The sequence below is a fragment of the Primulina eburnea genome, chromosome 7, assembly GCF_022965805.1.
Source record: "Primulina eburnea isolate SZY01 chromosome 7, ASM2296580v1, whole genome shotgun sequence".
Classification (NCBI taxonomy): Eukaryota; Viridiplantae; Streptophyta; class Magnoliopsida; order Lamiales; family Gesneriaceae; genus Primulina; species Primulina eburnea.
Window position 1 is genome coordinate 18,754,116 of NC_133107.1, and position 19,709 is coordinate 18,773,824.

Consider the following 19,709-nt stretch of genomic DNA (forward strand, 5'->3'; position numbering starts at 1 on the left):
TTTTAATTTTTTTCTACCCTTCTTTCTTGTTAAACCCCACAAAAACCCACCTTTGGATGCAAGGGAGTCGAGTGATCGTTGTTGGAAAGAAGAACAAAGAAGAACAAAGAAGAACGAAGGAGAAAAAAATCGAAACTTCCTTGCCCAAGCTTCCCTTCTTTGGCCTCTGTTCCCCTTCACTTTTAAGTGAATGTGTGTGTGTAGGTGTGTGTGTGTGTTGTGTTTAGGTTTAGGACGTTTTTTTTTTTTTTTTTGCTTTAAATAAATAATAAAAGGCTTTCAAAATATTTAATTAATAGGCTTAATTAACCATAGTTTTAATTAATAAATTAGGCTCATTAAGATTTATAAATCATTAGACCTCAAATAAAAGATTTAAAAATACTCGTTTCCAAAAAAATTCCTTATAAAATACATAAAATTTCTTGCTCTTGCTAATTAATTTTACTTGAACTTAAAAATGCAATAATTCTTAAAATATTTAAAATAAAAATTTAGCTTTTAAATTTTTAACACTTTAATTGTCTCCGGTCCTCCATCCCCAGTCAACCCCCGATATTTATCTGAAAATTTTTTAAATTATGAAACCGATCAAAATTACACAATTAATCATTTAATCACTCAAAATATATCATTCATGCATCTAAAATCATTTAATTAAAATATTTTAGCAATTTAATACTTTTCTCGGGTGTCAAAAAACGATATACCTATCCTACTCCGGGAGATTTACTCCTCTTTGCTATTTTTTTTCTTACACTTGTTTTTTTTTTAATTATTATTATTACATTTCACACTACTTTAACCAAAATCAACCAAATTAATCATTAAACTAATTTCGTTTCATGTATATTAAATGTGATATCATTATATTATTATTATTATTCTCAAATTTTAAAACTTAATATTTTATATTTAAAAATTACGTGAAATTTTTATTTTATAGTAAAACTTTTACGTTTGAGGTCTGAGATTTTCATTTCTATTATTCTTATTTTTGTGGTAGAATCATATAAAATGTAAGAAATCAATATTTTAAAATGTAATTATTATAAGAAATTCTATGTTCTACCCATTTATAAAAGCTAATAAAATTATTGTAGCTATTTTTAAATGCTATACATGTATATATTATTTATTGACAGGAAGTAAATCTCCCGGAGTAGGATAGAATTGGCCCCATTTAATAGTTTTTCCCGGTCAGTCGATAATTTACCCCAATGTTCCGTAAATCTCCAATTGGCATGTTGGAGTTTACTTGAGCTGAATTTATGAAACCTGAAGGGTTGCCGTCGTCAATTATCAGGTTAAAAGATGGACGACGTACTGCGATCAGAAATGGTCCGAAACAAGACCAGAAAATGAAAAAAAAAAAAAAAAAAAAAAAAACGGAACGAAAAGAATGTGGCCTGAGAAATTAGAGCCGACCTTTCTCTTTCATGCGAAAATATGTTACATATTGTATATTTCTTCAATAGTATGCACATATATTTACTTACTTGCAACTTGCAAGGCAAGATAAGTCCTAGAATTAGAAACTTGCTCTATAATTTTGGGATTCCTAACAAACAATCCCCCTAATCTATCTATGGCAATCAAATCAAACAAACATGCTATAAATTCAAATTTCAAATAATCAATCTAGTGAATCAATAATCTCCAACATAGCCTTTTCCCAAGTTGACTTTTGAATAGCAGCACTGGCATTAGGCCATAATCCCAAAAGGAGAGCCTAAACTGGATAGCCAACATTCTATGTTGGCGAATTCCTTAAAATTATTAAGGACTTCACATTTTTATCGTAGAACGAGGTAGGATACACAATGCATTTCTCTTTCCTCTTTCTTAAATTTTAATTTAATGCTCAACAAAAGTAGCAAAATGAAGCATATAGAGATCAAACATGACTTGAAGTAAAGCGATGCCGCCTATTCATACATTTGAGCACACGGATTATCAACTGTAACTGATCGAGAATGTACAAAACCAAAGTCTAGTCAGAGAAATCTTGAGGGAATATACTCGTTGATTCTCAAAGGATAACTGTAAAACTCTTCGTTTCTACTATCGCCCTTCCGTCGCTGGAAAGGCACAAACCATGGAAGGCCTCGGTCTTCAAATGAATGATGAGCTTCAAGAGTGTTGTCTAGGAGCGTCCCAACTATTAGGGCCACGGAAGGTGGTGAAGAGAATATCGTATTCAATATATCATTGAACTGCATGAAACCAAAAAAAGAGAGATGCATCCCGTTTGAAACTTAAGCAATACTGTAAGCATTGAAAGGCAAAAGGAGAATCACAAACGGAAATGAAAATTACTAAATATTTTCACAGTTTCATATTTCTAATACAGGACCAACTTTCTCATGTGCCTACCAATGTTCCATAACAATAGATACAGAAACGTGATGCTGATTGTTCTGTTGTTTACAGTACTTGGGTTGTATCCTTAGAGTCAGTTATAACTTCATAATTTGGGTGCCACTCGATCAAAAGAATATATTAGACTAACAATATAATTTCTCCGACTCCGCTGATCAGTCAATCTGGTAGGTCAACATCATAAAATTTGCTTAGGTGCTTCTCTCTATAGAAACTTAGGACACTAGCAAAGCTTCAAAAATAGATGGAAGAAGATCTTGTAGCACAGTTTAGAAGAAATAGGTAATCTACCATCACCGTTCTTGAGCAGGTAGACTCCTCGCTAGTTGGGGTGTCGCATAAAAATCCTAAAAATAATCAACCAGAGTGTCCTGTGTTCCATGCTAATATAATACTGAGCCTCATGCACACTTCAATATTCTTAATATTTTTTCAAGATGTAAGTTTTTATCCCAATACATCAGATGCTTTTCGGCTAAACATATGGATCCATCCACGTTCAAACTAATAGGAGAAAACCTCAAGTGAATTACAGAAAATCCATACCTTTCCCATTGTTGCATGATATGAAAAATTGGCATCCATTACTACAATATCCTTCATCCCAAATTGTAATGTGTTTTCAATGTTAACATGAAGAAATCAGAGAAAAAGTCAGGACACCTACCCATCCTGCATTCGTTCTGACAGGTCCATGTCCAGACATATCTGTGTTCATCACAAAATATTGAGGAATAGATATACCCAAGAACAAAGAGACGCCCAATACGTAGATGTTTCGCATTGAGTTGCTATTTGCGAACTGTATAAATGAAATCCCAACAGCAGCTGCAAAAAGCTTGCAAAAATGATGAAACAAGTAAAATACATGATGGTAACAGGTACTACTGCTCTGACAAGTGACTCACCAACAAAGCCGTATAAGACACAATATATAGCAGCAAATATTGGCAATGGAATTGATGCGAAAAACGCACCAAATTTTCCTGCAAGCCAAGAATTATAAAATCATAAATTCAAGAATTTGTGCCTCCACCCAAACAACCTTCCGTAAAATACCACCCAGGCCAATAATGAAGAATTCACTCTTTAATCTTATTCAATTATCATCTGCGACTTGCCTAATCTTACATTAATAAAAAATTTAAATGAAAAGAGAAAAAAATTTAGTGAGGCTCAGTTAACAAACCAAATATGGAAAAGAAGATCATAAAAACGGTGGATATCTGAACCACTCTTCTGCTCCCAACACGTGTTAATCCTAGGAGCCCCACATTTTCTCTGCATAAAGGAAGACCAACAATCACATAAAACTTGTTTCATAGGAGTTTTCACTGCAAGGCTGCTCAACTCAAATTAACCTTTAATTACCATAGTCCTACTTCTTCATACTCTTCTCCACTAATATTAGAGACACAATTCAATATTTTAAGCATTTCAGTAAGCTTTAGAGTAAAAACATAATGTTTGCTGACAAAAAAAAATAATTAAGTAGAAGACGAAAAAATTTCTTAAAACTATCAGTTCTAAGCTGTCGTTTGTTTTTCTCATATGATTCTCAACCATTTGATAAGGTAAGTCTGCGATCAGTCATCAGTTGAATATTCAATTTGCACAAACTGAGCTAAGTAGCATTCATGATACCAAACAATTGTACCTACACATCAAATGTTTTAGTTCTATTAAATAATGTTAGAAACTTGATATCTTTTAACAAGTGTTGTGAGACATTTTTGGGCCTGTTTTTGATGGGGATTTAAAAGTTGACGTGGAAAGCAAGAGGTATTCCCGAAGGATTGTCATGAAGTAGTGCATGCAAGTTTCTTTAATTTTTTTTATGAAATGAAATTATATCAAGATAGGAAATCAGAGTACAGGGAGACAAATAATATATCCGCAAAAACACAATACAAGAAAAACTACAATGTCGTCAATAACATAAAAAAATTTCAATCCCTAACTAGATCTAAAATAGATAAATGATTAAACTCTGCAAGCTTTCTTGTCCAACTAGCAACCCTAAATATGATATTTTCCCAAAACTCGTCTATAGACTCTGCTGTATCGTTGAAAATTATTTTGTTCCGCTCAACCAGATTGACCAAAAAAGCAATGAACTACACATTCCAAAAGGTCCGGCATTTCCATCCGTTAGGTAATCCTGGATCCAAAAGAAACATACTGTGCGCCGCTCTTGGGAATATCCACTACATACTCTATTCCAAATTCCAATCGTGAAAGAACAATGCAAAAGTAGGTGATCTTGATTCTCCTCTTTGTTCCAGAAAGTGTACACCAGTTCGGAAATAATTCACAGTTAGGCCACTTTTTTTGCAAAGAATCACAAGTCGGCAATTTTTCCCAAAGTCACAGCCCACGAGAAAACTTGATTCTTATTAGGGATAGGTTCTCTCCCGATATTAGAAAAATAAGGAAAATTAGTGACATGAGAAAAAGACTAATGAAAAGATCTGACAGAAAAGACCTGGAATAGTCCCCCAACCAAGCCCTAAAATCCACCCTATCCAACTCCAAATGAACAGTTTCTAAAACCCCTAACAAAGTACTCAACTCATCAATTTCAAACTCATTCAAAGCCCTTCTGATGCCCAGATCCCAGGCATAGGTGGAATTAACCGGAAGGTCCACCTCACATAAGAAACTGGTAATAAGTTTGTTATGACTCAAGGAGATCATGAAAAGAGATGGAAAAAATCTTTGAACGACAAAACCTCCCATCAAGTATCCTCCCAAAAACGAATAACATTCACACCGCCTTAACTAAAAGATGAAAAACTTGGTAAGATCGAGAGATAAATTTCCAAAGATTTCTAAAAGTCATATTCCTTGCCAACCCCACGTCCTAAGCATTATCTTGCAATCCATAAATGCTTTAAATAACTTTTTTCAAAAAAAGATCCCTTTCATCATAACATCTCCACCATCATTTCCCTAAAAGTGCTTTTATTCCTCAATCAAATATTCTCCAATCCCAACCCCCCCAATTTTTTGATTTGCAAACTTGATCCCAAGCAACCAAATGACAATGCACCTCTCCATCGGCTCCGTCCCACAGAAAATCACTCACAATCTTTTCCACCATTTGCTACTTTAAATAGAGACATGAAATACGCCGGCATTGCACTCAACACTGCCACTATCAAGGTTAATCAGCCCCCTCGATAAAAACGCTTTTTCCAGCTTGCCAGTTTCTTTGACATCTTAGATACCACAGGTTCCCAAAAGTCATAATTCCTTGGATTACCTCCCGGTTCCCCCTAGATATTTAATAGGCCACTCTTCATTTTTACACTCAATCTCTGAATCCAACCCTTCCACTTCCATCTCCGAACAATTTAAACCCAACGCAATGCCTCTTTGATTTAACCAAAAAAAAAAATATCATCCGCAAATTGGATGTGAAAGATCTCTATTTTAACTCAACCAGTTTCCAACCCGCTGACTTCATTCGCAACTTTAGCCCTATCCACCAACCGCCCCAATCTATCAATCACAAGATTAAATAGGAAAAGGGCTAATGGATACCCTTGCCTAAGACCTCTTTCCGCTTTTATTTTACCATGTGGCCTTTCATTAATAAATATTGAAAAAGAGACATCCGATACACAACCTTTTATCCATTTTCTCCATCAATCACCAAAACCTTACTTTTATAGCACGAAATCCAAAAATCTCCAAGCCACATTATCATACGCCATTTCCAAATCAATTTTGAACACCCACCCTTTTTTCTTCTTTCATCTACACTCATCGACTATTTCATTAGCAATAAGACAACAGTCTAGAATCTTTCTCCCTTGTATAAATGCACATTGATTTTCCGTACCTTAGCCAAAATCTTATACATGCTCGTTATCAGACTGATTGCCCTAAAGTCCTTCACCTAGACCGCCCTAGACCGCATATTGTTTATTAGGGATTAGAAAAATGTAAGTTTCATTGGTTCGCCTCCATCAAAGAATTCGTTAAACACCTTCAGTAAATCCTCTTTGACAGTCTACCCAACAACTTTGACAAAAAGCCAATGTAAACCCGTCCAGGTCTGGAGCCTTTGATCCATTGCTATCAAACACCGCTTTTTTAATCTCCTCCTCTGAAAACGGAATCTCCAATTACTCTGCATCCACCCTACCTATAGGGCTCCACTCCATCCCGTCGAACCCCCCCTACACTATCCGATTTCCTATAAAGATTCCTATAAAAACTGATTATAGACTCTTCAATCTGACAAACCTCCGTAACCACAGACCCATCTTTCGGTTCCAATTTATCTATCAGTGATTTATTCCTTCAATTATTCAGTAAGGCATGAAAAAACTGAGTTCTGGTCCCCTTCCCTCGGCCATCTCACTTTTGCTTTTTGAATTTCCAATTGAAACCTTCTAAACAACATTTCTTCCATTTTGCACCTCACTACCTATTCCTTCGAATCTTCAGTAAGGCATGAAAAAATTTCGAGTTTTGGTCCCCTTCCCTCAATCACCTGACTTTTGCTTTTTTACTTTCCATTTGAAATCTTCTAAACAACTTTTCTTCTATTTCGCACCTCACTACCCTTCTTTCCTCACTAAAACATCATACCAAGTCCTCTCTGTCTCTAGCTCATCCAGCTATCTAATTTTTTTAACTAACTCCGCCTATTTCACATCCACATCCCGAAATACCTCTTTGTTCCATTTCGATACCTGAACTTTTAATTCTTCAAGATTCTTCATGAACTTATACCCTTCCCATCTCTAACTATCCTCATTATTCCACTAGGACGAAACTAAGTCTTCAAAGCTTTTATGAGTCAGCCAAGCATTCTCGAAACAGAACGGAGATGGACCCCAAGTAACCTTAGAAGTATCTAGCAAAACTGGAAAGCGGTCTAAGGTAATATGGGTAGCACCGTTTGTCTAAAAATGTCCATTCAACCCCCTAAGAAAATATATTTGTATAGCTTACAGCAAATCGGTATATCCATGAAGTTCGACCGTGGGTACTTTGCATTCAATAAAGGTGGATTGTGCAGTTCCAACTCCTTGATCAATTTATCAAAACACGACATACTCGTAGTTGTTGATAGACTATTCATCTTTTCGCTCAATGTTCTGACAATATTAAAATCTCCTCCCAAGCACCACTTGTCACAACAATTGTTCTCAAACCCGCCAATTCTTCCAAAAATAATTCTCTTTCTCTTGGCTTACATGGTCCGTAAATAGCTGAGAACCACCATTTGATAGCATCATTAAGTTGGATCTCTATCGAGACCGAAAACTCCCATATCAAATTATCGTTGACCACCACCAATCTAGGATCCACATCACTAGAATAAGCCCTAATCTTCCTATCGCCGGTAAGAAAAACCAATCAAGAAATCTAGTCTTTCACAAACTTGTAACAAATCTACTATCCAACCCTCTCTCTTGACTTCTAAAAGCACTGCAATGTCCGGTAATACAGTACAAATTAATCCCCTCTTTCTAGTTGCCCCTCCCCCCAATATTCCAAGAGCATATCCTCTCTCATAAAAACGCATTGAACCCTTGGAAACCAAGCCTTTCTTGTAATTAATCCCGTACTTCAATCTATTTAGTTCTCTACTTAAAACACCTGTTGACTGCTTAACACCTTCCCAATACTCATAAGCTGAATGCACTCCCGACGCCTTATCCTCATCTTGGAACTTATTCCTCATCTCAGCCCCTGTGATATTTAATCTGCCCGACTCAGCATCTATCCTCGGTTGCCCTCCTCCACCTAAAAGACCTCTAGACATCTGCCGAACGAGGACACATGAAGAATATAATGATGATTGAAAAAATGATTTAGATAATGATGATTGAAAGAATGATTTAGAAATGACTATTGAAACAAGAGAATACCTCTCCCACTAAAGGTTTCACATAGGAATGTAAATGAGACGAGCCGAGCCGAACAGTATCAGGCTCGGGCTCGGCTCGTTAAACTATTTGCTCGGCTCGGGCTCGGCTCGGGCTCGGTACGAGCCTTTGGTTTGAAGCTCGGGCTCGGCTCGTTCGGAAGTTATGAAGCTCAGGCTTGGCTCGAGCTCGGCTCGTTAATGGCTCGTTTATCTTGTTTAATGAGCCTGGCTCGGGTTCGGCTCGTTAAACAAGCTCGTTAAGCGAGCTCGTTTCTGCTTCGAATCCAACTCCAAACCACAAAGTTATGCAGAAGCGGCATTCAATGAAAGAATCTTCAAATCTACGTTCATCTCCAATTCAAAATTACCCTTATTACGACACAGCAGAAAGGCCTTATTTGAAGAAGAGTTCCAGCAGATCATATGTCAATGGTGTTAGAATTAGTCTCGTTTTGAATATTCCTCCTATTAATTTTTAATTTATTATTATTTATCATACATAATTATTTTAATATTATAACTCATTAATTATCTCAAATTCGAACTCACGATCTATCTAAACGAGCCGAGCTCGAACCCGAGCTCGTTAACCACTTAAACGAGCCGAGCTCGAGCTCACGAGCCAGCTAAACGAGCCGAGCTCAATTTTGAGCTCGCGAACCTATTATCGAACATGTTCACGAGCTAACGAGCCGAACATCATTAATCTCAAGCTCGGCTCAACAAAATTGTCGAGCCAAAAATAAGGCTCGGGCTCGGCTCGATAAGCTTAACGAACGAGCCCGAACGAGCTTTTTAACGAGCCGAAATCCGAAAAGCTCGCGAACAGTTCGGTTCATTTACATCCCTAGTTTCACTTTCACATTTTCCCGCTGCCCAGTATTTTGCATAGGGCAAAACACCCTTTTCAAGACCAAATTTATTCTCATTAATATTCCTGAATTTTCTTTTGTTATACGTTTTCTCAAAGGTAGGCAGTATATCTTTTGTGCTTTCAGCTCCTCTAAGTCCGATTTGACCCTTGAACCCCTGATTGATCATGCAATGGATAGGTGATCTTCTGAAATCACTAACCTCTTTAGGATGAATCTTTTTAAGATCTTAACGACCTTTTCCCCTAATGGAGGTGCCAACTTAACAGTAGAATTAATTGGTCGACGCTCGGCTTCTTTAGGAAGAACAAAAGTTTTCTCATCTTTCACCAATTCCTCATGGATGCCAATCCCGATACATTCCACTCTATCTCCTAAATAAGGTTCATGCTCTCGCCTTACATCAGATTCTTTGACAGCAATATTAGAGTGACTGATAGATCCCGCAACTCCGTCTTGTTTTCTACGAATATTAGAATTCCCCCATTCCGCCAACATCCTCTTACTATTTACCACGACCTAAGCATACGTAACACTCACAGGCTGCTAAATCAATAGAATCAACCTCGATTCTGATCTCTATAATCCCTTCTTCCAATGGAATTTGCATCCCACTGTTAATAGATCCTCCTTCAGTACCTCTCACATTAATCTTTGTTGCCCCAAGATCTCTAAAGCATGCAGTGTCATAACTTATATCCAACAAACCACCGCATTGATCCCCGATAATTTTGAAAGTATCAAAAGACCATATATTCCAAGGTAGACCAAAAATCCTAACCCAACTGCTGCAACATTCGTAAACCATGTCCTTATTGATTTCTGGTCTCCACTCAAAAACCAAAGACCTTTTCTATAAAAAAAACCTCTAGGTTCAGAAAATATGAATACTTTGTTTGATTGGAAGGCCACCTGTCACGACCACAGTGGGAGGCCACGCAACACATGGGAATTCGAAGGATATGGTTTATAAACGAGACACACACGGCCGATTCAAATCAAAGGATTGAGATTCTTTTTCTGATTTATTTAAGTTGTTTTGTTAGGATTTGGTACTTAGGATTGGATTTATTCATCTTTAGGATATGGTTGTTAGTTATCTTTTTAGAGTTTGGGTAAGCTAGGACTCTTGTGTATTTATATGCACTTAACGTGGAATGAAAAGATATCAATATTTTTCAGCATAACAATTATTCCGAGATCGTGAGGTTCTCTCCCTCGAGCCTCTCATTAATTCACGATTGGTCGACAAGGAAGGAAATCGCATAAACTAACGTGGGATCTGGATTCCACGGTTTCATCTAGCACGCGACCTATTACACGATCCATCACACAGGGACACGACACCACCACACTGCCTTACAAGCGCGAAAAGGAAAGAGCCCGATCCTCTCATTGACAGAATTACTAAGAACGGTCTGAATCTGCTCCCATGAAGTGTTAACCCTTCCCTTAGTAACAATAAGTGCTTCATACCAGTTCTTAACCAGCCTCTACCTTCTACAGCTCTCGACTTCCTTCATCCCTCGATGATGCTGCCAATCAACTTTTTTGTCTTTATGAAATGCGTTGTTAACTCTTCCTCGAGCAACACCACGATGAAAATAGGCTGGACCTTCATCTGATTTTTTCATGCCAATAATACAGCCAATATATTTAATATTCTTTTCCAACCCCACAAATTAAGACCGCTCGGCACTATGATGAGTTGTTTTCTACCGAGCTGGTTATGTTTGTACACTCCAGGAAACTTCCCCGTTTATTGGTATATCTTTGAATGGTAAACAGTAAACACAACATTAGTGTCTCTGAACCCATTGAAAGCCGGACACAAAGATGGAGAGTAAATTAAATCCTTTAACTTGGAGATATCCAATGTGCCCCTTCTCGATCTAATTCAAGCACATAACTCACATTCCTAGTTCTCTCTTACCAACAAATCGAAGACCCCCACTACCCAACGTAAACCGGAACACTTTTTGTTTGATCTTCATTTCTTCATCCCATATCTCATTCCTTGGTGATTGATACAGCCTCCGCTACTAGAACAGATCCCTTTTTAACGCCTCAGATTCGACGACTGTCCTCACTGTATCAAGACAGGTCTTTCCAGCGTGCTTATTTCCTCACTCACACGCACCCTGAGAAACTTCCCAGGAGGTCACCCATCCCAAAATTGCTCCAAGTCAAGCACGCTTAACTTTGGAGTTTTTATGTGATGAGCTACCGAAAAGAAGATGCACCTTCTTGAGATAATAATACAAATCAAATCTTTTAAGTCCTCTTCAACTGTACAGTCCATTACATTGAACAGTCTCGGAATCCCTCTCATTCCCGTGTGGGTCGGTTCATTCATTTTCCCTCCACCTAGAAGCCTGCCAATGAGCCGCTCATTGTCCGTGCAACTGATGGCACCGGCGATCACCCCCAGCCCTCTTCGGCCCCGGGCATCACATGCCCACCAGCTTCCGCTTGGTTCGTCACCGAACCACACGGTACTCAGAGAGGTAGGCTCTGATACCACTTGTAACGCCCCAGATTCGACGACTGTCCTCACTGTATCAAGACAGGTCTTTCCAGCGTGCTTATGTCCTCACTCACACGCACCCTGAGAAACTTCCCAGGAGGTCACCCATCCCAAAATTGCTCCAAGTTAAGCACGCTTAACTTTGGAGTTCTTTTGTGATGAGCTACCGAAAAGAAGATGCACCTTCTTGATATGAGTAGTACAAATTAAATCTTTTAAGCCCTCTTCAACTGTACAGTCTATTACATTGAACAGTCTCGGAATCCATCTCATTCCCGTGTGGGCCGGTTCATTCATGTTCCCTCCACCTAGAAACCCTGCCAGGAGCCGCTCATTGTCCGTGCAACTGATGGCACCGGCGATCACCCCCCGCCCTCTTCGGCCCTGGGCCTCACATCCCGGCTCGGAGCGTACATCCCCGTAGCGTTACTTGAGTTCAGCGAACCAGAAGAAATAATCACGGAAGTGTGATTCTCAATTAAAATACCGAACGAGGTAGCAGCAACAACATAAGGGCAGAGAAACGATGAAGAAACAAGGGCTGAATTGATAGACAAAGTCCAACAGCGAAGGTGGTCGGATGCCTGCGTTGGTCACTTACAACAGGAAAGAAAACGGGACGAAAGACGAAGAAAAAAACAGAAGGGTAGGACGCCACCGACTGCCGGCGCCATGGTCAAGGACGCCGGAGGCACGAGGGAAAAGGTGGGTTATGGAGTAATCTGCCGCCACACTTCATGAGCAAGAGGAGAACATTTTCAAAAATTTCTCTCTCTAGGGTTGACAAGTTGCATCAAGTTTCTTTATTTTGATCACCAAAGGCAGAATATTGTTTGGGAGTGTTTGATAATTAAGTTGTATACTTCCCATAAAACTTTTCACGTGCTTTTTGGTCATTAATTTACAGATTTTTTTGGATATAAGAAGCTTTGTATATGATTACCACAACATCCCGAAGATGATTATTTGGAAGACGGTTTTGATTCCACCGAGACTGGTAGCCTCTTCTCTTCCCAATCCGAGATGCAGGCAAATATTGATGAAGTGGTAGCGGATATCCAGGGGCTGTTTCCTCAGGATGACAATGAGCAGCCTCACAATCAACCTTCGATTCACGGTAACACTAAACCTACAGCGGGTAAGGTACTTTCTTGCTTCCCTTCATCGTATACTAAGCATCCTTTTTCTCTACACTCTTTTTTCCCCGCGTCTTTCATTGCTTTGGGTCAGTCTAGTGGGTTTTTAGGAGGGGGCCAATCAATTGTTCATGATAACCCGGGGTCCGACAGAGTTACTCATTCGGGATTTGAAGGGAAAGTGGAAACAAATGAATCAATGAATCCAGGGATAGACAACAACCATTCGATAGCTGATAAAATTGTTATCAAAGCTTCGGGTAAGCTAAGCAGAGAGCTTGTTAGGTTGAAGAGCGGAGTAAACTATGAGAAAGGATCGACTTCGAAGGGTACCTCTCGTTCGTTATGAAGATTTGTTCATGGAACATTAGAGGGGGAGGATCATCTCGAAGAAGGGCATTGGTGCGTACGGTCATCTCTGATCCAGTCGGTGTTAAGTGCTCTACCTACTTACTTTATGTCTTTATTCATGGTCCCAAACCGGGTAGCGAACCAAATGGAAACATTGATGAGGAATTTCTTGTGGGACGGACCTGATGGAGAGTCGCATTGTCATGTTATTAATTGGACTCAGGTATGCAAACCGAAAGACAAGGGAGGTTTAGGCTTAGGTAACATTCGGTTAAGGAATAAGGCATTACTCGGGAAATGGTGGTGGAGATGCGCGGTCGAGGATAGTCCTTTGTGGAAAAGAGTGGTGGGAAGTATTTACGGCTTTCAGGAAAATGGTTGGGATTTGAGAGTCACAAGAAACTCAACGTTTAGAAGCCCGTGGAAGTACATCTCTCGGACACATCCGCTTTGTCAGCATTTGATTGGCTCGGTCCTTAAGGGTGGGAATCTTTTTCGGTTTTGGGAGGATAGATGGGTGGGTTTGTGTGCTCTTAAAGATTGTTTTCCGCGTCTTTTTCTTTTATCTGTGTCTACTAATAAATCAATCAACCATTTTTACTCGGTTTCTGCTAGTCTGGGTAATAACGTTATTATTCAGTGGGATGTGCGTTTCAGGCGAGGGTTGAACGATATCGAGTTGGGAGAATTCACTTCTCTTTCTGGGATTCTTCATTCAGTCTCTTTGAGTGTTGGGGTTAGGGACATCAGGGTTTGGTTAGGGGACTCTTCGGGTATTTTTTCCGTTTATTCTCTCTATTCTTCTTTTTTTAATCATCTTCCTAGTACACCTTTCCCCTTCATTGCAAAAATTTGGAAAGTACCTATCCCTCAAAAGGTAAAAGTGTTCTCCTGGATAGTTGCGTTGGAAAAACTACAAACAAGTGACAAATTGCAGAAACGGAATCGGACTAACGCTTTATGTCCTCAGTGGTGCGCCTTGTGTAAAAGTGATGAAGAGAATCAAGATCACCTATTGATCCACTGCTCTTTCACAAGAAGAATTTGGATCAAGGTAATGGAACATTTGGGATTTCAATGGACTTTTCCGATACATTCAAGAGATATGTTCGTTATCGATCATGGTTACCTACAAGGAAAGGACCTCGGCCGTTTTTGGAGCATTATTGTGCATTGCGTATTTTGGTCGGTTTGGCTGGAGCGGAATAACAGAATTTTCAACCTCTTAGAAGAGTCTTCAGATAGCTTGTGGGAGACAATTCGACTCAGAGTGGCGAGATGGACATTGACCATACCCGCGTTTCAGCATCTATTATTAACGGATCTTGTGAGGGATTGGTGTTTTATTTGTTCTTGACTAGACCCTAGTTACATTTCGTGGCGTTGAGCGTGGATAGCTTATCCACTACGCTATGTAAACGTTTAATATTTGGTATCAATAAATAGTTTCTTATCAAAAAAAAGAGATATCTAATGGATCACGTGCCTAGCCCATGAGAAAGCAGGCCTAGCACATCTTGCTAAAAACAGTAATAGGTTCCATTGGCTTGTGAGATGCAGCATGTGGCCCCCTACAATTCTTCAATACGATCGTCCAGTTTGCCATGCCGGCAAATAGTCCCAGGCTCCCAGCTAGTTTACCTTGAGACGAGGAAGGAGTCCTATGGAGGCACTATTGCTTTTAGCAGGAGATTTTACAGGTTCCCAACTATCACAATTTCTATAACTAACGAGGTATCTGAGATTGACACTTGATGAGATGGGGTGGAGAAGAAAGAGAGCGAATTGCCAGACACTTGGAGTTTATTTTGTTTTTCTCATCTCCCCTCTTTACGAAAAAAACTTACACATGTACACAAAGTACTAGTTGCGGGAAAAAGTCGAACCAAAAACAGATGTGAGAAAGTAAATAATTCAAGAATGGCATCAGATCTTACACAGAAGCTGTCGTCCCAACAATGGAACCAAAGATTCCTTCAAGCAGCTGGCCTATACCCTGAAAATGAAACACGGAACAGTTTCACATCATCAATCATCATAAAGGGTTAAAATATACCCTTTATCAGAAAACAGCGAAACAAAATCACTAGCTTTCATGAGCTAAGACCTGTAGACCAATGCTCCGGCTTAGGACATATGCAGGAGGTGAAGTAGCACCAGCCAGCCGGGCTGCAGCATAAAATGTTCCAGTAGACTGCAAATGACAGTAATCATAGCACTTAAAAGCAAATAAAACTCGAAGTGCGACTGCATTAAAATTATCAAAAAAAAACTGAATCCGAATGACATTGCCAAATTCTAATATACCATGATAATTAGTAATGCGGCATCCAAATAGTTTTCATCAATAACCAATACTAGTCTCCTGCGCATGTACTGTAAATGTTTGTATATAAAGGATGTTTCTGAAATGTTCTTTTGTAAATTTAGGAGTAAAAAGTATAATATGGACTGAAGGATATTTTAAAAAACAAATTTGGGGCATTTTGCAAAATCAGCAAAAGATTCGACTGGAATTTTTGTGTTTCCTAATAAGGACAACATGTTTAGATCTAGGTACTTCCTTGCTGAATAAGGTAAAGTAGGGACACCATATCATGCACCTTAAGAGTTTTGGAAAAGGATCAACAAACCTCTGCAGAAGAAACAAGAGCGGCACCCATCATCCCAAATACATGACTTGCTCTGAATATTGGTGTACCCCACTGGAAAGGATATGGAATCTTGACCCTGAAATTAAGTAAAACCAAGAAAAGTATATTCCACGACCCATAATCCCTATGTAAGGCCCTGAAACCCCATGCACACATTTTGATCAGTTAAACTGTCACGGCCGAGCATCAGCAAAACAATCAAGGCCCGCCAGCTCGGGTTTATCATCATTTCACGCATAGCCCTTTCAAGCAGGAGGATTAGGCTAGGGTCTTTCTCTTATTTGGTTTATCCTTATCATTCAGTTCGTGTGGATTACACAGTGATAGATTAGATGGTTTGTTTTTTTAATTTTGCTTAACCGTAGGAGTCTTGGATAAGATGAATCTTTTGTATTTAATCTGGCTTTGATGAATAAGGAATTATCAGAAATTTCACTCAAAATAGAGTTCACGAGATCGGAGGTTCTCTCAATCGAGCCTCATCACACATTCACCACCATAGGTCGACGAAGATGAAAATCTAACAAGCACAATTACTCGCTGGATTATCACGACTACGTGGTTAACTGCCACATTACAAGATCCATCTCGCAAGCACGTAACATAAACCCATAAATTTGTATTTCTTCTGGCATGGATAAGTACATAGATGTTTAGCATGGCCATATATGAATCACATTATCAAAACCAAGCTGAACAGCCAAAGCATTTCAAATTCTGGCCATCTCCAGCAGGCGATGAAGTTCAAGTTGTCAAAGATGTTGCATTTCACTGAACTTATTGTATGTGCTAGTGAAACAGTCCTATGAAAACACCAGTTAAGCATTAAGCACTTTCAAAGCCATTTCCTCCATAACCATACTCCCAATCGGCTCTCCATTGAACAATGGTACTTTTGGGCTGGAGGGCGTTAACCCCCCAGAGTTGTACCTTCCCAAGTGTCACAGTGGTTATTCACGCAGCAACGTTTTCTCGAGTTCCTAACCCTTGTGCGGCTTGAATCACGCACTGATTCAATCAGCCAACCTTTCAACACTCGTGTTTAATTATTTAGTGGAATATCGAACTCACAGAGCCAAGCAAACCAAGCCAAAACGTGCAGAATGTAAAGCACACAACGAATTACAGGCAATGCCCAACCTTTGCATTCATCCTCATTCAGAATTACAAAAGGAAGCCTAGGTTTGCACACAAAGAAGGCTCACACTCGTGAATGCCTTGTGCAACTCAAGGCCAAAGCATATAAACACAATACAATGCAGAAAACCGAAATTAACTGTCTAGGACACCTGTCAAATCTGCATGGAGCCAAGTGTAACTGCCATGCACAACTGCCCTGTCTGCATGCCACTTGTTTCTGAATGTTGCCAAGTGTCTCTAACTTCCAACAACTGCTTCAAGCCATCAGAAATGACTGCCATGTGTTCCCAAATCAGCCAACTCGAAATGGCAACCAAGCTCACTATTGCCAACACCTTTTCTGCACCAAACACATCCCCACAATGTGCCAACTTGTTCATATACTTTGTCCAACTCAATATGCCTAAGTTATGTAGGACATAACTAAGTGTTAGGCATCAACACTTTGCTTCATGGCACTCCGCATTCATGCCATGAAATCGAGCCAACTTTAAGGGTCTAACAAACCACCCCCACTAGAAGAACTCGACGTCCTCGTCGAAACCCCTAGCAAGCTCTTCCTTGTTTCATATTCAGCAATCTCATTTTAAAATTGCCATAGATTAACATTTCGGATCCAAGTAGCATCCGTCTCAGAATCACCCACCCACCTGGACTAAGTAATCAACTCTTCGATTCTTCTTACTTTGACCCAAAACTCTGTCATCCAAAATTCGTTCAACTTTTCGATCAAACTCATACCGAACAACTGGCGGTGCACGACTTATCTGCACTCTAGTCTGATCTTCCTGAAACTTCTTCAGAAAACTCACATGAAAAGTTGGATGAATCTTCAACCTATCACGCAGCTTCAACCTGTAGGCAACTTTCCCCACTTTAGTCATAACTTCGAAGGGACCATCATACCGAGGAACCAACCCACGATGCACCGTCTTTGCACTGATTTTCTTCCAAATTTGAGGAGTTAACTTCAAAAGAACTCGCTCACCAACCTGGAATTCAACATCCCTTCGACCTTTGTCCGCATACTTCTTCATTCTGCGTTGGGCTTTGGCCAAGCTATCCTTTGCTTCATCCAACAACTCTTGCTTTGCTCTTGCAAACCGATAAGCAGTAGGACAATCACCCCCACTTTTCTGCAAAGCAACTTCATGAGGTGTTGTTGGTTGAAAGCTATACAACAACTCAAAGGGACTCAAACCAGTAGTCGATGACTTGTGCAAATTATATGAGAATTGTGCAACGTCAAGCAAATCTGCCCAATTACGCTGACTTGCTGTCACATAATGCCTCATGTATTCTTCCAACAACTGATTCATTCTCTCAGTCTGCCCATCAGTTTGAGGATGATTGGCAGTAGAGAATTTCAACTCCGAACCCATCATGTTGAACAAAGCAGTCCAGAACCTTCCCGTGAACCTTGTGTCCCTATCACTCACAATATCTTGCGGAACACCAAAGTATTTGATAACATTCTTGAAAAACAATTCGGCAGTAAGTTCAGCGGAGCATACCTTTGGAGCACCGATGAATACTGCATACTTTGTAAAGCGATCCACCACAACGAGAATGCAAGCCAAACCATTCACTTTTGGAAAGCCAAGAATGAAATCCATAGAGACGGACTGCCACGGCCGCTCGGGGATAGGTAATGGTTGCAACAATCCTGCTTCTTTCAATCTTTCCGTCTTGTCCAGTTGACAAACAAGACAAGTTTTGACATAATGTTCCACATCTTCTTCCATCTTTGGCCAATAATAAGTCCGAGACAACAAGGCCAACATTCGAGCAACACCTGGGTGACCAGCCCATTGTGGATCATGTGTTTCTCGAAGTAATTCCTTTCGAAGAGGGCCGCTTGGAACATAAGCCCTATTTCCCTTGGCAAACAGAAGCTCATCTTCGATCCAGTACTTACGAATCTCTCCATTCCGCACTTGATCAATCAACTTCTGATACACTTTGTCAAGAGGAGATGCCTCACGAATTCTGCCCAAGAAATCCGACTCAATCACTGTCAATGCTGCTACATAGTCATGTACAGATTTTCGACTAAGAGTATCAGCAACTTCATTATGCTTCCCGGCCTTGTGAACCAACTGAAAATCGAACTCCACTCAGGAATTCTTGCCAGCGTGCTAGTTTCGGAGTCAACTTCTTTTGAGTCTGAAAATAAGTGTTGGCCACATTGTCTGTGATTACAACAAACTTTGTGCCAAGCAAATAATGTCTCCACACCTCCAAACAATGCACTACTGCCATCATTTCTTTTTCATGAGTCGTGTACCTCACCTCGGCATCCTTCAGTTTCCGACTTTCAAAGGCAATGGGGTGTCGTTCTTGCATAAGAACTCCACCCAAATCACGGTCCGATGCATCTGTAAACACTTCAAATGGCTTGTCAAACTCAGGCAATCTCAACACGGGTTCTGACACAATGCCTTCTTGAGAGTTTCAAATGCCTCCACACACTGAACCGACCAAACATATTTGTTGTCTTTCCTCAATAAGTCAGTCAATGGTCCAACAATCCGAGAATACTCCATAATGAATCTCCTGTAGTAATTGGTTAAGCCCAAGAAGGACCTTAACTCAGATTCTTTCGTCGGGACAGACCAATCAACAATCGCTTGCACCTTCTTTTTATCTATCTGAACCTTTCCATGGCTTATCACATGTCCAAGGAAAGTAATCTGATCCCTACAGAATTCACACTTCTCCTTTTTCACATACAACTCGTAATCTCTAAGGCGTGAG

At 39.7% G+C, this 19,709-nt stretch overlaps 1 protein-coding gene across 3 annotated transcripts in view; it reads right to left on the bottom strand.

Annotated features, from left to right (window-relative positions):
• Window positions 1-1,891: 1,891 nt before the first annotated feature.
• The window catches only part of LOC140837289 (nucleobase-ascorbate transporter 3-like), a 28,959-nt gene continuing 11,141 nt past the window's right edge, over window positions 1,892-19,709 (bottom strand). For all 3 annotated transcript variants that reach the window (XM_073203405.1, XM_073203406.1, XM_073203404.1), the window contains 7 exons: window positions 15,792-15,888; window positions 15,266-15,352; window positions 15,096-15,154; window positions 3,572-3,663; window positions 3,291-3,368; window positions 3,050-3,210; window positions 1,892-2,216 (listed from right to left, as the gene is read on the bottom strand). In XM_073203405.1, coding sequence (XP_073059506.1) covers window positions 1,998-2,216; window positions 3,050-3,210; window positions 3,291-3,368; window positions 3,572-3,663; window positions 15,096-15,154; window positions 15,266-15,352; window positions 15,792-15,888 — 793 coding nt within the window. In that variant the 3' untranslated portion in view covers window positions 1,892-1,997. The remainder of the gene's footprint in view (window positions 2,217-3,049; window positions 3,211-3,290; window positions 3,369-3,571; window positions 3,664-15,095; window positions 15,155-15,265; window positions 15,353-15,791; window positions 15,889-19,709) is intronic.